The 16,840-nt window shown below is 27.7% G+C and overlaps 2 protein-coding genes across 3 annotated transcripts; both read left to right on the plus strand.

Moving 5' to 3' along the window:
• Positions 1-6,068: 6,068 nt before the first annotated feature.
• Positions 6,069-11,524, plus strand: LOC145190796 (protein CDV3 homolog A-like). Of its 2 annotated transcripts, none has more exons than XM_090091655.1 (6): positions 6,069-6,260; positions 7,982-8,061; positions 8,487-8,554; positions 8,745-8,843; positions 10,679-10,847; positions 10,933-11,524. In XM_090091655.1, the coding sequence occupies exons 1-6, from the start codon at positions 6,123-6,125 to the stop codon at positions 11,054-11,056; spliced, it is 678 nt and encodes a 225-aa protein (XP_089947781.1). In that variant the 5' UTR covers positions 6,069-6,122; the 3' UTR covers positions 11,057-11,524. The 2 variants fall into 2 exon arrangements, with proteins under 2 accessions (XP_089947781.1, XP_089947782.1); XM_090091656.1 differs by having other exon boundaries at positions 6,070-6,260; positions 8,745-8,813.
• Positions 11,525-12,747: 1,223 nt separating this feature from the next.
• On the plus strand, positions 12,748-16,349 carry LOC145190793 (uncharacterized). Its single transcript, XM_090091649.1, has 10 exons — positions 12,748-12,916; positions 13,038-13,146; positions 14,165-14,310; positions 14,612-14,706; positions 14,964-15,024; positions 15,221-15,294; positions 15,391-15,439; positions 15,546-15,608; positions 15,715-15,828; positions 16,018-16,349. The coding sequence occupies exons 1-10, from the start codon at positions 12,875-12,877 to the stop codon at positions 16,057-16,059; spliced, it is 795 nt and encodes a 264-aa protein (XP_089947775.1). The 5' UTR covers positions 12,748-12,874; the 3' UTR covers positions 16,060-16,349.
• The last annotated feature ends 491 nt before the right edge of the window (positions 16,350-16,840 follow it).

A 16,840-nucleotide genomic window follows, 5' to 3' on the forward strand; every position in this document is an offset into this window, starting at 1 on the left:
ATGTTTTTGGTGAAAGTCAACACTGGTTTGTCCAATTCCTCAATGAATAAATTGGTGTCTACCATAACGTTTATTGAGATTGGAAAGAAGCTGTCTGCTCATTTCAGTCAAACTGACTTTGAAGTCTGTAATGACAAATCACAGAGAAGGAAGCAATTGGTTGTACACTGCAAAAACCTAGGAGAACTTCTGAATGATGTCCTGCTTCAAAGACAAGTCTATACACAACACATTGTGAAGCTTGGTCTAGATGGTGGTGGTGGCTTCTTTAAAGTCAGTCTGGGCATTCAAGAGATGGAGCAAGTGTTAGATTCTAGGTCTCTACCTTGCAAGAAAACCTTGACATCACAAGTAGCTAAAGAAAGTGGAGTGAAGCGTCAACTTCTTGTTGCTGTAGAAGAAGAAGTTCCAGAAAACTACAACAATGTAAGAAAAATTTTGAATCTTATTCATCCTGAGGGTGCCCATTTCCTCATCTCATGTGATTTGAGGTTAGCCAATATTATCTGTGGTTTGCAGTCCCATTCAAGCTCTCACCCATGCGTTTGGTGTTAAATTGACTCAAAGGATTTGTCTGCATGTGGAAGTCCTCGAACATTTGGTTATTTGAGAAAATCCTTCAAAGCATTCCAGGATAAGGGTCAGGACTACAAAAGAGCCAAAGATTTTAAGAATGTTGTCCATGAGCCTCTTTTAAGCTTGCCTGATAATGTCCTAGTCTTGGACTTCATTCCACCAATGGAACTCCATCTCTTACTTGGAGTAGTCAACCATCTGTTCAGAGCATTGAAGGAAGAGTGGTTGAAAGCTGATGAGTGGCCCAAGGCTCTTCACATCAAGCCTCAGCCTTTCCATGGTGATCAGTTTGCAGGAAATGAGTGTAGAAAACTTCTCAAAAATGTAGATATCCTTCAAAGGCTTGCAGAAGAAGACTGTGCGTTCAACATTTTTGGCATTATTGATGCACTGAGAAAATTTGATGCAGTGGTGTCTGCCTGCTTTGGAATGACCCTGGAACCTGACTATTATGAAAAACTATCATCATTCCAAGCCTCCTATCTGGCTCTTGACAGAGTAAATGTTACTCCAAAAGTCCATGCAGTGTTTTACCACATCAAACACTTCATAGAAAAGAATCAAGACTCCCTTGGAAAATATAGTGAGCAGGCACTGAAGCTCTTCACCACAGCTTCAAGTCTCATTGGAGCATATACAAGAGGCCAGTAGACCATCCAAAATATGAAAAGTGGCTGCAAACTTGTCTCGTGGACTACAACAACAAGAATATCTAAATTGGGAGTAAAAACTATTTTTTTATTCTGCCAGTAAACTAAGATTTTTTTTTTTTTTAGGAATGAGTAATTTAAAACTTTCTTCCTTCTTAGAACACACAGAATACTTTTTATTCCTATCAATATTATGGACATGATTGTGGTTTCATGTGTGGTTAAGAATGCTTTGCAATGTAGAATATAAAAACTAATATTTACTAAAGAATACATCACTTTATGAAAATGTCACAAAGTTTTTTAGCTCTTTACCTTATGTTTTAATCTAGTTATGTACACATATGATAATATTTATGTTTAAATATAAACTTTCAAATTTGAATGCTCTAGAAAATCAAAATAAACAGAATGCTCTCATTTTCTCTCTATTATGTAGGATGTAATTTTCAAATCAAATTTTCTTCCAAGGACGGTTACAGATGATTTCAAATTTTACATTTTTGTGATCAGGAATATTACAAAAATCATCCCTCAAAAGGGTTTTTCTGGAGGGCTTCAAAGTAGTTTCTACCAATTTTTGACACGTGTGATAAATGAGCTAAGGCTGAATGTCTGTTGCCTTATTTGCTGATCATTTGTTCTGCCATTGTTGCAAGATCAAGTAAAAATGACAATCTAGCATCTTCTGAAGTTGCTAAAACTGCTCTATTTGGATCTTTATATTGAAAATCAGGATGGGGTCTTTTTGAATTAACGATTTTTAAGTACTTCAAAAAATATTTAAATAAAATTAATTAAGTTATCTGCTTCTTTTATGTCACAGATTTCTTTGGATAATAAAAAAAGTTTCTTTGGATAATTTAAATAAGATACTTAAGTTTACTTCGTTATGCAATCAGAAATTTTAATACTGAGGCATTTTATCCAAATATTTACAAATGCAGATGATGCAGAAAAGTTGTCAAATCGAAATTCTATTTTATTTGGATGTAAAGAAGCAAATCACATTCTTAGTTCATCTTACTAACTTTTATAGGAAACGTAGATGATTTTATGTCATCAGTTCATAGAAAGAAGTTACTATCATAAAATATTTAAGGTATGTTTCAGTATTTTATATCAACGATCGACAATCAAAACAAAGCACAAAATTCAAAGTTCGTTTCCTTTGAACTGGTAGATCTATTATTGAAGACGGTTTATCAAAAATTTTCATTAAAAGCTAAAATTAAAGGCGGTCTTTTCTTATGTGATAAATGAGTTTTACGAAATTTTCAGTCAGTCTGAACTAGTCTTCTATTCCTTCAATACACGTGTTTGACTCTTTGTTTAAACAGTAAAAAGCAATGAATTTTTGAAGAATATATGAGGATGAAAAAGAATATAACAAATTGAATAAAAAATAAAAGCCAGATTACTGCATACCGAACAAAATAAAAACTCTAGCAATCAAAGTGAAAAATGAACAGTTTTTTTGAAGCCCGAGAAGTTTTTTTGAAGCCTTTGATCCTGAAATTTATTCAAAGTTATTAAAGAAAAATACCATTATTTATGGTATATTTGTACTATAAAAACAATTGTTTTTATTTTATTACAGTCTGAAACCTGTTTTTTTTTTTGCAGTCGCATGTTAACACTGTAACATTGTTACAATTTCACTACTTAGTTTCAGAAGTAAATGGTTATTAATATGAAAGTTTCAAAAAATTGATCTGGAAATTTTAGATGTGCAAACTGTGTTGTTATTATCCAAATTACGTATTCAAATTTGAAAATGAAAGGGTTTATAATATTTACAACAACAACAGTTAAAGAAGGCTGAAAAATAAATAATAATAATAAAGTAAATAATTAGTTGTTGGATTTTTTGCAAAATTAATATAAATGTTCCTTTTTTTATGGCCAGACATTTTAGTTGCAATAAATGCGGGAACAGTTTCATACAAATTAATTTTATATTATCTTTAAAACTTTAAGGAAAAGTGAACTTTTTATAATTTTTCATTTAAACATATTTTATCATACAGCTAATGATGTAGCAGCTACGATTAACTAGATATGAAAATGTTATATTCATTATTGACTGTTCATATAAACAATATAACTCAAAAGCATATTTAAATTTGGATTCAGAACGATTTTGATCATTTTAAGCAAAAGTACATATTCATTATTATTGGTGAATAAGACTTGCCATTAAATTTCTTATAAAATGAATCTTGGTTTAACCTTGCAGCAATTTGCATTAGAAGTCGCACCAGGATTTAATGTTGACTTAGACTCATGACAATAATATTGAATTTCTTAAAGTATTTCTGACATATAAACAAATTGCTACTATTAATATACCTTTGTAAATATTAGTCACAACCGTTTAATACAACTGCAATGAGCTTTTTTCTCAAAATCTTCTCAAAGTAAATCAGAAAGAATTTTAAACAAAAATATCCCCTTTCACTTTAATTGACATGAGACTGGAGAACCGTATAAAGAACAATTATGCTGAAACTAGTCCTAAGTCATTATAACCTTGCAAAATTTTTCATTAGAATTGCAGCACTCAACCAATAGCTTGAACCAATAGCTTGAACCAACAGCTTGAAAAAAACCTTGAAAAAAAACTGTTACTTGTTTCCAGACCAACACTTCATGATTTTAAGGTTTTCAGAATTGGAGAGACAAACAAAAAAGCTACTTGTGCCACCAGTACGATTGGAGCAACATGTTTTTAAACAGGAAAAAATTAATGTTAATGACAAAGCGGTTTCTAACTTCAGACTTGTAAATATGTAAAATAACTGGAATTATTTTTTTGGAAACAAATAAATTTTTTGTGGCAAAAATTGTAAATTAATTAAAAAAGAAACAGGGTCCACCGAAAATCATCGGTAGCATCTTATGGCTCTTGCATAAATAATAACTAAGTTCAGAAGATAGATCAGATAATGTAAGCCAAACTCAGCTAAATCTTTTAGAAAAATTTCCAAATTTGGCCCGTTGGTATTGGAGAATTTTAATTTTAATTTAAAGATTCAGAAAACCCGTTTATAGTGTCAAAAAATTTTATACAAAAATAAGCATTTTATTAAATAAAATCTAAAACGATTGATAGGATGATATCCTATTAAGACTGGTGTATTAAGTTGATTAATACACATCCAACAGCAAAAAATGAATTTTCGTTGATAAAAACAAGTTTTAGATTTAAACTTATTGTCAACATGATAAGTGAATTCTCTAATATTTTGAAAAAAGGATTATTCTTCTTTTTTCAAAATATTGAAGAATTCAAAACCTCTGCTTGTTTGAGTTGAAAGAACCATATGCTAAAAACCAAGAATATATCAATTATTGTTGCATCAAATAAAGTATACCATATAGCTATTTCCATTCAATACCTTAGAGGAACACACAGTATGCTAAAAAATGATAAATAACCAGCTAAAAAAAGAATTTTTAAAATAATGATCAGAGATCGGTTAATAAATTATTGATTTCACTGTAGATTCTTTTAATACACGGATGTCTTTTTATATTATATGTTAGTTTTTTTTATTTTGAAAAGTAGTTTTTTATATTTATAATAATTTTTACATTTTACATTTTGTGTCATACTTTATGTAAAAAAATTTTAATAATCGTAATAGGTCTTCAAGTTATTTTTTCATTATGATGAACTGAACATTAATCCATTGCGAATGGTCGCGATTTTTGTTATTCACACAGCAAAGTCTACAAATTTACTCAGGTTTCAATTATCTTTTCATCTTTAGATGTGCGGATTATAATTTATGATAAAATACATATCATTATAAAATAATTTAAATCTTTAAAAATTTAAAGGCATTAATAAAGTCAATCACTGAGTTTTCATGATTTTTCTAAAGTGCTCAGTTTTCATAATTTTTGTTGGCATTTCTAAAGAAAGAACAAAAAAGTACCACTGCTTAATGATTAGTCGACTGTCTTTAACTAATCCAACCGTAAAGATTTGCCATCGGAGCAGCTAATTAAAAGGAAAGAAAAATCTATACAATGAATGTGATAACAGAAAAATTAAAGTCCTTTTGTAAAATTTCAACTAGAATTTGTCATTTAAGGTAAACCCAGTTATGACTTTAGTTTCTTACGTTTAAATGTTAGTGCTCAAACTGAATGCCGTTTTGTGATAAAATAGTTTTTATTCATTTGCGTGAAAATACAATAAAAAAATTTTAACATAAAGTTTGGTCTGAAATGAAAGTAAAAAGAATTTAAGTATATTTATATTTAATGTAAACAAGCCTTTAAAAATTCGTTGGCCGGTAAATTACTTAATTCGTGGTGGTGTTGAAATATGAGAGCTTTAATAATCCCAGTGAGACAGAAGAATAACTACGACTCTGCGTGGCGAATCACTGCTGCAAACGATTTGGAATTTTTAGATTGCTATGTTTTTAAAAAGCTAAAGCTAAGGTGAACTTCTTGAAAGAGATTCCATACAATTTTAATCTCTTTAAAAAGTTTTTTGAGCGACTTTTAACTTGTTTAAATATCCTGATATCATAATTAAAGAGCATTAAAAGCTTATATAATATAAGTACGTAAATTCTAATAATGCCTTATTTCTAAGTTTGAAAATATTTAGAATTTCTATGCTTCTTTATCCGCAAAAGCCAAAAATGTGAGTTGTTAGTGTGATTTAAGTTTTTTAAATGAGTGTTGGAAAGTATATTTTATGCATAAAGATTTTTTGTAGTTTTCATACATACATACATACATACATACATACATACATACATACATACATACATACATACATATATATATATATATATATATATATATATATATATATATATATATATATATATATATATATATATATATATATAAAGTAGTTAATATATAAAAATGTCTGATGAAGAGCAATCCTTGGATGACTTTTTTGCAAAAAAAGATAAAGGAAAAAAAGCCAAAAAAACAAAGAAAGTAAAATCAATCAATCAAATAGTTGTGGAATCAGATACCACTGATACTGAAGTGAAACAGGTGATTAAGTTTTATTTGTTTCTAAGTTAAGAGCTCACACATATACATAACTGAAATGAATGCTATCTCATTTTTTGTTTTGTTAAAAGTCTACTTTATAAAATCCCTAAATTAAAAGATTAATAGTATTTATGACTGTATATAGCACTATCTTCAAAGACCTGAAAGAGATTTTTAAAAGTTTGATTAGCAAATGTTCTATTAAAATAAGAAAAATTATTTTCTTGCAGAAATTATGTTTACTTTGTGGAAGGGAGGCAACTTTTTACTGCTTCAACTTTTGCATAGATTAGTGCTCATCAATAAAACTAACATGCCCCTAAAGGATCACTAGAAATTTTGATTAGTAAAGAAATTTAAGTTTAACAAAAAAGTTGTTGAAACTGCACTGATCTTTGGAAAAATTTTCTTTCTGACACATATATAAAAAGATTAGTTATTCAAAGATCAGGACTCAATTATATGCAAATATTGTGTTACCACACTCTGTTGTTTAAATACAGAAACAATCTGATCATTAGAAATCAAAGCAATTAAGACAATTGCAAAAGATTAAACAGTTTAGCTTTTAAGTAATACCACAAAAAGTGTGCAGTTGCTCTGTAATGTAGTACCATCTTGAGTGGAAAGCAACAAACAAAAAATGAAAAGTAAACAAAAATCCACATGCTTAACTCTAAGTATTTCAAATTTCTGGGATAATATCAAATGGCAAAGACTAATTTTTAGTGATAAAATTAACTTAAAATTTGAAAGCCAAAAACTACACCTACTTGCATAGAAAACCAGAGTTAATAATACTTGGATTGGGAAATAGGTTAAGCAAAGAAGCTGGTTATTTGGCATATGAGTGTGCATGAGTTACAATATAGTTGTTTTAAGATTTAAGATGGTTAGCTCAAACAACCTGGAAATCCTTGAAAGCAATCTTGTTTCATTAATTGACTTTCAACAAGAATCATTTCTTCCTATCATTTTTCAGAAAGGTAATTTACTTTCTAACATGGAAGCTTAGTCCTGAATTAACCTACCATGGTGTGACCTAACAAAGTCCTATGCTTTAAGAAAGTCCTAATTTAAGAAATGATGAATTTCATATATATAAAAGAAACATTTGCAGAAAATAACTTTGTTATTTTAACTAGAGATCTAGTTAGATAAAATAACTAAATTTTTTTTCTCTAAATGTTTATTTTATGTATACGAAAGTTGTCATTTCTTAAATTAGGACTTTCTTAAAGCATAGGACTTTGTTAGGTCACATCACAGTATATGGGTATTCTTTTGTCATGATTTGACAAACAAATAATAAATGACAACCCAAAGGGATTGGATGAGCTAAGAATGTCTGCTACCAAGCTTATAAAGCAGGTTCTTGAAAAAATTGTAAAAATCTTGTAATCACAATCCCTTTGCATTAAGCACTGACTCCACAAGATTTAAGTCTTGCATTTGAGTATTTGTTTTTTTTTTTTTTTTATAATTGTCAATAATTCTTAAAAATAAAAACAAATACTTAAATGCAATTGTTGCACAAATCTTGTAATTTTAATTTTGATTTAAGTAATTGTTAAATGTAAAAAAAAAAAAATTAAATGTCTTTTAAATATCTATCAGGAGAAAGTCTTCAATTTTCTTTTTAGTTTTAGTATTTGAGTAGAGTAGATTTAAACTGTATTTTTTTACTTTTAAAGACTTGTATTTTATCTTTTATGTTTAAGACAAAAGATGAATGGAAAGATTTTGAGGAGAAAAAAGAAAAAGACTATTCTAGCTTAAAAATACAGGATCTTCAAGTTTCGTAAGTTTTTTAAATTTGAATTTGTTAATATTTAGAATAGTCTCTACTTCAGAGACTAGGTTATTTAAATATATAGTTTCTATTTTGATTGTGCATAAATAAACTATAATGTATTTTTAAAAGAAGGCTTCTGGATAAAAATATTCTTTTTTTTTTTTTTTAAACAATTCACTAATTTTGAAATGTGCTCATCATGAAATGTACTCACTATGAAATGTACTCGTTATAAAATATACTCATTGATTCTTACACCCCATATTTGCTGATGTACTCATCAATTCTTACACCCCATTTGCTGTTGTACCTTAACAAATGGCATCTAAGAATTGATGTCCAAAATCCATACAGAGACAGGGGTACTTCATGAAAATCATGTTTTGTGGTTTGTTTCTTATGGTATAGTTGTTTATTTATTTATATGCTAGTGAAGAAGTAAATAAGGAAGATGTAGAGAGTGATGAAGATAATGATATTGAAGATATAGATGGAGGGCGTAAGAATTTAGTTTAAAGGTTTTAAATTCCCACTAAGTGAATACAAAGTTATAAAATCTTCTTTTTGTTTGTTTTTTACTTTTTCACTAATTTTGCTTCATTATCCATTTTTTTGTGAATTTTATGATGAAAATAAAACAGAAAAAATTTATTTCAATATTTCTTTATGGCTTAAATTCCAATTTATAGCAAAAAAATCCAAGTCAGAGAAAGGTAGCTCTAAATGGGGAGAAACCTCTCAACCAATAATACAATCAGGTATCAATACAATACAATCAATACAATCAGGTATGAGATTATTATAACATATGTAAATAAATTTTGAAAATTTATTTACCTGTGTTATTTTTCATCTGAGTTCATCTTTCATTCAGCTCATATTTGTCATCTGAGTTTCATTCTTTGAAGTTTTGCAAAATATTTGAAGGTTTAAAACTTTTATTAAAAGTGCAAGTTGCTATTTGAGTATCTGTACTGAAATAATTAAAATAAACTCTCAAATAAAAAAGTGAATTAAATTTTTTTTTTTTTAAATGAAAAACAAAGCAATCAAAAAAAATTAAATTATGACCATTTTGGTCTAAAGAGCAAAAAAAATTTTAAAATTTTTTTATAGAACTATATCATTTGTATTATTTCATTTTACAAAGATAAGTTCTTACTAAAAGTTTGATGGTAAATATGTTAATAAAATAAAATTAATTAAGTAAAATAGTGATTTTTGCCACTTCATCAGGACTTTATGGATTTGTAAATACCTAAATTTTAGCAGGCATAGATGCTTTAATCTAAGCTCAATAAGTAAGTTCTGCAATTTCAAATATATGCACAGTTTTGCTATTATTATTGGCTAGTCAAGACTTGTTTTCACAGTCAAATTGATACTTAAATGGCTCATAGATACTAATATCTAAGAGCCTATAGTTTGTGTGATGTGTGTAGAGGTAACCAAATGAACTTTTTTTTCTCTTTCACTTTTGTAAGTTCAAAATTGGCTTTGACATTGTGTTTCTGGAGTGTCTTGTGCAAGTACTACAAGGAGTTGTTGTTTGACACTGGTTGTTTTTGGATGGTTGTGGTGATAAAATACTTAAATGAAGGATTCTTGAGATAATACAGTTTATTTTTTGAAAATTTTGGATAAAAACTTTTATATTATGACTGAAGAATATTTTCTGTTTATAAAACTTTTTTCAAAAAGTTTGTTTTGTTAAAAGCAAAAAAAAAAAACTTAAACTTAAAAAAGTCTCACAGACTATTGAACCAGGGTTTCAAAACTCAATTATTTTCAAAATTACTCAAAATTACTTTCTAATGGCATCTACTATCAACACTTTTAGGATGTTTAGTTGATATTAGGTCCTCGTATTTTTAAGCTGTAACATTTTGCAGCATAATATAAGCATAGTATTTATTAAAAGATCATAATTTTGCAAAACCTAAAACTAAAATTAAAATAAAAAATCAGCATATAAAAATATTGCCATCTTTAGCTTCATTTCTTTAAACTTATTAGCTGTTTAATATAATTGTCTCTTTCTTTTGTTTTTGTCTACATATGACATAAGTTAGTTATGTAGAACTTACAATAAGAAAAATAATCATAATGTAAGCATAAAATGAGTGAAATACTAAACAATTTTTTTTTAAGTTTTCCAAATTATTTAAAGCTAAAAAGTATCATTTTCCTATCGGTTATCGGTTATTTTATAATAAATCGTACGCTAACATTTTAAATAACAGCTTCATGTTAATACCATATTTACATGACACTTTTTCTAAACGCTATTGCTAAAAAAATTTTAGGAACATAGTTGCGCTAATCGCATAAATTCGCTGATAAAAAGCGCTGATCGTTTCAGTATATAGTGGTTTCAGTATGGATAACATCACCACCACCACCTTTTTTTTTTTATTATTATTATTATTATTATTATTATTATTATTATTATTATTATTATTATTATTATTATTATTATTATTATTATTATTTTTGTTTTTTTTTTTGTTTTTTTTTTATTTTTTTTTTTTTTTTTTTGTTTTTGATATTTAGGAACTGTTTTACATTACATCAGATAAAAATTTTGCACATTTTATTAATAAGTTTTGTTCTAAATTTCTAGTGTCTGTTGATATTGGAACGAAAGCTACTCGTGAAGATGGAAAATATGTACCGCCAAGTATGATGAAAAGAATGCTAGAATCTCATAGAGATCCAAGAGTGAGAACTGGCGCTCCACCAGACTTATCAAATCAAGTTCTTTTTCCTACACTTAGTGCCGCCAGTCAAACGTACGTATTTCATTTAGATTTAAATATAGAGACACTTGATTTGATTTTATGAAAGCTTTTAACAAGCATTTTTATCTCGTTATAGACCTGAGAGAATTCCTAACGATTTTGAAATGGTGAAGCGAGGAACTCGCTCAAATGATGCACGCGTCAGTGACCATCGACCAGGTTTAGACTTAGGTAACAGATACGATGGTCTTAGAAGCTAATCGTTGTTAAATTTTTATTGGGGTGAAAAAATCTCTCAAGAGTAGGGAATAGAAGATGTGACCTTGTGATCAACGATGATCACTAATGAAAAAAATTACAAAAGAAAACGCTTTTCTTATTGTGGTAATCTGTTAAAACTGAAATGATCTTGTAAGCGATTGTTAAACTTGCTTTAAGGCAAAATAAAAAAGTTGAGCTTCGCGCTCATTTCTTTTCCCTTCTATTGCAATATTTAAAAATGTTTTTTCGCGCAATCATTTAACTATGTAGATAACTTCTCTGGAGTTTATTTTAAAGCTATTTGATTTTGCGCTCTGATTCTTTTTATTATTATTTTTTTATTTTTAATTTTTTTTTTTGTCTTTGATTTAGAACACCCTAGTTGCAATATTTATAGAATAACACAAAAGTTGTATATTTTAGAAGGGTTGTGCATTTATAAAATAATTCTCAATATCACTTTATAATTTTGTGAGTTTAATTAAACGTATGGATTCATGGGTTATTTAAGAAAAGTGAATGAATTTTTTGGTTTTGATAAGAAGAAAAAATTTTCCAGTAGTATAATTGCGTTTTCTGCATTCTATAAGTGTGGCTTGATGCTTTCTGATTTCTCGCCTGATCAGGTTTTTAAAAAGAGACTAGATTTTAACAATTATACCTTCAAGAATAGGTTAAAAATTTTCAGAAAATTGTTTTTTTTAGTTTGATAGCCAAGATTGCGCTTAATTTAAAAAAAAAAAACAGAACAAAAGTTGTATATTTTAGAGAAAAAATATGCAACTGAACAGTTGAGTTACAATCACTCGATTGTAATTCAACTCTAAAATCCAAATATTAATTTATATAAATAAATATAAAATTTTGTATGATCTTTTTATCAATCTCTAATAGATGTAATTGCTTGTTTTTTTTAATCTGATTTCTTTTTATAAATGAAAAACTGGACTCTTGTTCTAAAACAAAAATTGAAATAGTCTATCATTGGTGACCAAAAAAATTAAAACTAAACCTAATAAAGCATTCTCATTGAAGTGACCACCTGTAATTACTCATCTTTTTGACATTCTATCTTTCCCAGAAGCATTTCTCCATCACTTTTACGGAGAAACATTACCAGATACAATGACATAAGGCAAACATAGCATACCTTGTGTGAAGCTCAAGGTTTTCTTGATCACCGAGTTTTATTCCAAAACATGCCAAATACAGTATGTTTTTTTTTTTTTTGTTTTTTTTTTTTCAAACTCTTAATGTTAATTTAGTAATTTCAATATTTAAGAAAAAGTGTAAGAAAACGTTTTAAAACGATGGTTAGCCGTATATAATGACCATACATTAGCCATACAATGGGTAAAAAGCTAAAGATGGAGATATGTTGGCTGAAAAAAACAGACAGCTGTAAGTAAAGAAATCAAGGCTAGAAAACAAAGATCAGTATTTAAGGAACCATTTACTGCCACAGCAGATTATTTTTCATTTTTTTATTGGTATAGAATTTATTTTCAATTTTAGTTTTTATTTTTATTTTTTAAAATAATCAAACTTTCACTTTTAAGCCATACTTCAAATTTGAAGTTTAGTTTCAAGGCTGTTATTGATCTTATTTCAGATTTTAAAGATGGATTTAAAATTTTTATTTCTTTACTTGCGTTCGGGTCGTGAAATTACATGAGGTGAGGGGTCTAATTTACAGAATGCTATGCTCAATCAAGATTGCGTATGTATATGGAACTTTAACTCACTGATAACCTTAAGTAATTTAGATAACCATTCTAGAAAAATATAGAACCAACAAAGTATATCCAAAGACAAAAATGGCTGAAGAGCTCGATATTGAAAGGGTGTTTAAACTTAAGGTTACATTATTATTATGATTGTTTTTGAATAATTACAATTTTTTATTAAGTAAGTGGGTAGCCAAAATATATATTTCAGAGTTTTATGGTGAATGCCTGACATTTCTTTATTGAAATGTAGTATGATGACTTAAAAGATGAGTTGACAAAACGTGGTCTTCAGAAGACTGGAACTAAATCAGAATTACAAGAGCGACTACTTCAATATTTTACTACACATGACTTAAATGGTATGTGTGTTTGTGTTAGATGATTTGGTTAATCTCAGTGGTCTTATTGTTGACTGGCACAAAATTCTTGTCTATTTACTTCTTTTAATAGATAAGTAAAACCATTAAATGTGAAGAAAACCCATCAAATGCTAAAATGATTTCAATAGTGATAATGAGTTAGTCATTGTTATATGAGAAAAAAAGGTCTTCTAAATTATTTTGAAATTTATTGTGTTTTATTTTTTGATAAATTTTCACATAAAAGTTCTCTTTATTTTTTACATTTAAGCACATTTGTTTAGTTATTGATTATAGTGGTTTTCTTTTTTTTTTGTTTTGTTTTTTTGTTTGTTTTTGTTTTGTTTTGTTTTGTTTAAAGAAGTTTAAATTTCATTAAAGCTAATAACAAATCATCAAAGTAATTATTTCTTATTAATTTAAAAGCAATATGTAGGTTAAAATCTGATTTATCCTCAAATTATATTAAACAGTTCTTAGTAAAAAAAAGATTGTTACTTAAGCTGAAAAATCTGTCCTTATATTTTAAATTTCTTTTTTTTTTTATAACAATTTCTTTATACAACTGTTAGACTACTTAGTATAAATGCATTAGAGAATAGAAGTAAAAAATTTAAAATGAATACTATTTATGCTTAATTTTTATTACTTTTTTTATACTGTTTAATTAAAATGATTTTTTTTCTTTTTTACAAAAATTTAGCTTGTTTTATTTGAACTTTTAAATTCCAGTTACTTTTTATTGTATTACATATCATAAATTACTACTACTATCGTGTATCATAATCATATACTGATGTTTAGTTATTTCAATATTTGGTTTTTTAATCAGAGACAAAATCTATTTATATTAGTCCACTACAAGCAGTATTAAAAGTATGGGCAAAGTTATACAAGTATACAAGTTTTACTAGATACTAAGAAAAGATACAATTTGTTTGCATTTTTCCCTATAGATTAAGCGATTTTAAGTTGTTTCTTTAAAATTATGTTGTATCTATTTGTTACTAATATTTAGCACACACATTGGTAGAAGAATCTGTATCAACACTAGAGGAAGAAGAGGAAGCTGAGGAGAGTTTAGAAATTCTTGACACTCCAACTGATCTATATGCTCCAGTTTCTTTATCAAATGTTTTAGAAGATGATCATGAAAAGGATATTGTGAGTCAATTAAAGTTAGAGAAATAAGTTGTGTTTCTTCAATGCCTAAATTATTGCATTTACTTCCATATTTTCATATTTTTAAAGATTCTAAGAAAAGTATGGGTGTTAAAATTATTTTTGGTAAAAAAAAAAAAGTTTTTAAAAATGTTACAATTGTTGCAATAGAACAGCAATGTTAACATTTTACAGTTGTTTCAAATTATTTTATGATTCATATTCTAAAGTTAGAATAGTTTATATTCGTTTTTAAAAAAATTATTTTTTGAAATTTTGAATATTTTATGTTAAAATGTTTTAGCTAAGCGAAACGTTAGATGAAAGTACTGCTATTCAAACAACTCCAGCTAAAGTCACTGAAGCAAAAAACATCCCAAAGAAACATGTGCCTGTTAAGTAAGTTTGAAGAGATGGTATTTAGTGCGTTAATGAGAATATGTCTATCCATTTGATTTAAAATTATTTTATGCTTAACTTACAAGGTATCTTTAAATAGGGTATGCAAAGTACATTTATATTGGATTAAAAGTTTTTTTCTAATACAAAATATAACATACATACATACATACATACATACATACATACATACATACATACATACATACATACATACATACATATTTATGTAAAAATCTCCTGTATTTATATTGCAGTTCGGCAAAGATCAAAGAGTTGAAACCAAAAATAATGTCACCAATGGCTGCAGAAGATGAGGTAGTGTCATTTTCTGAATTATAATCTCTTGATTATCATGCACACATTACGTTTAAGAGGTCATAAAAACAACTTTGCTAAAGATTCAAACAGAATAACAAGTTTATTATCCCACTTTTAAGTAACTTTAGTAATTATAATTTTACTAATTTTTGATTTTGGTTGACATTTTAAAATGGTTGATTTAAAAAATTAGAAAAAAGCTAACCGTACAAAAAGATTTGGTGCAGCAGTCAGTGTTGATGAAAGAAAAAAAGCAAGGCTTGAAAAGTAAAAGTTTCTTAATTTTTCTTTAGTTTTTTATTTCGTTTTTTATACTCTCTCTCTCTTTTATATATTTAATCTTTTTTTATATTCTCACGCTAGGTTTGGTCATACTGGAGTGACTGCAATTAACAAAAGCGAACCATTGACAGTAAATTCTTATTAAATGTGATGAATGGTTTAAGTTTAAATTTAAAAAATATATATAAAGCAATACTCTGTTCATTGACTTTCATTTAACTGTTTTATCAAAATAGCTAACAGATAATGACAGAATAAAGAAGCGAGCTGAACGGTTTGGTGCTTCTGTCAACACCACGGTACATTAAAAGTTTCAATGGTTTATGTTTAGTTATTTAAAAAAAAAAAACAAAAAAAACATTTTAAATCAATTTTTAAATCTTTTCGAAATTGAATAAAATTTAGGTTGATCAAGTTAAAAAATTGCAAGAACGAAAAAATCGATTTGTTGAAGTTCAGATTAAAAAAAGACAGGAGCGCTTCGGCGTGATTCAACCAAACGCATTGAATGATCTAGAGGTATAAAATTCTTACTTACGTAGGAAAATCTTACAAGAGAAAGCTTGATATTAAATTACAAGCTATATATTTTTTTAGAGTATAAAAATTGATGAATCTTACGCTTAGATAGTATCAAAAAAATTGTTTTAGAAACTTTTTTTTATGAGAGAAAAACTCTTTCGCATATCTTTGAGTTGCTTGTTTTAGTCTCGTAAGCAAAAAAGAGCTTTGAAGTTTGGGGTGAAGTAAAGGATAACTGATGGTTACAACTAGCTGTCTATCAGAAGCCTTTGCTACTTATTTGGATTCTTGATAAAAAGATTTTCCGTCCAACTTAGTGGTATTATTAATATTCGACGATCAGATAACGCTGTTAAGCGTCACGTCAATACGCGATGAGTTTGCTTATCTGTTTTTCTACAGCTACTATTGCAGGCTTTATATATGGCGCACGTAATTAAATCACTCTAAAGTGTGTGCGTTTTACTGTAAGTTCGTGAAGAGTGAAATGAAAAGAATTTAATTACTTTTGATTTTAATTGGTTGTCTTTGTGAGCGAATATGGTTTAAAATATTCTTTTTAATGGCCTATAAAGTTGCGGAAGTTACGAATTACTTTTTTTACTAAGTTTTAAAAAAATTTCGGTTTTGTTAGGCTCGGTCATGGTTATTTTTTTAAAATGGCTAGCAATTGTAATATTGATGAAATATGTTGATTTAATCGATTATCAATGTTTCAGTACTTTTACATACACTAAAGCAGAAATTAATTTAATGAAAAGCGTCCCAGATTTCAATATTTGCGCGAAAACTTAAAAAATATTAAAAATGGATTTTAAAAATGTATTTATGGTAGGAATTACTTTTGAGTGGTTAACTTTTCGTGTTTCGCTTCAAGAGTTAATGTTCTCCTTTTTCTTCCATCAATTACGTTTACTAAATTTTGTTCTGTTTCTAGTTTTGTTTTGAATAAGATAAAGCAAGATAAATTATGAAAGTTAGAAAGTAAGCCAAGTTCTACATGAGTTTC

Source organism: Hydra viridissima, unplaced genomic scaffold (assembly GCF_058129835.1).
Source record: "Hydra viridissima isolate aposymbiotic clone 2 unplaced genomic scaffold, HvirCarnegie_v1 scaffold_6, whole genome shotgun sequence".
NCBI lineage: Eukaryota > Metazoa > Cnidaria > Hydrozoa > Anthoathecata > Hydridae > Hydra > Hydra viridissima.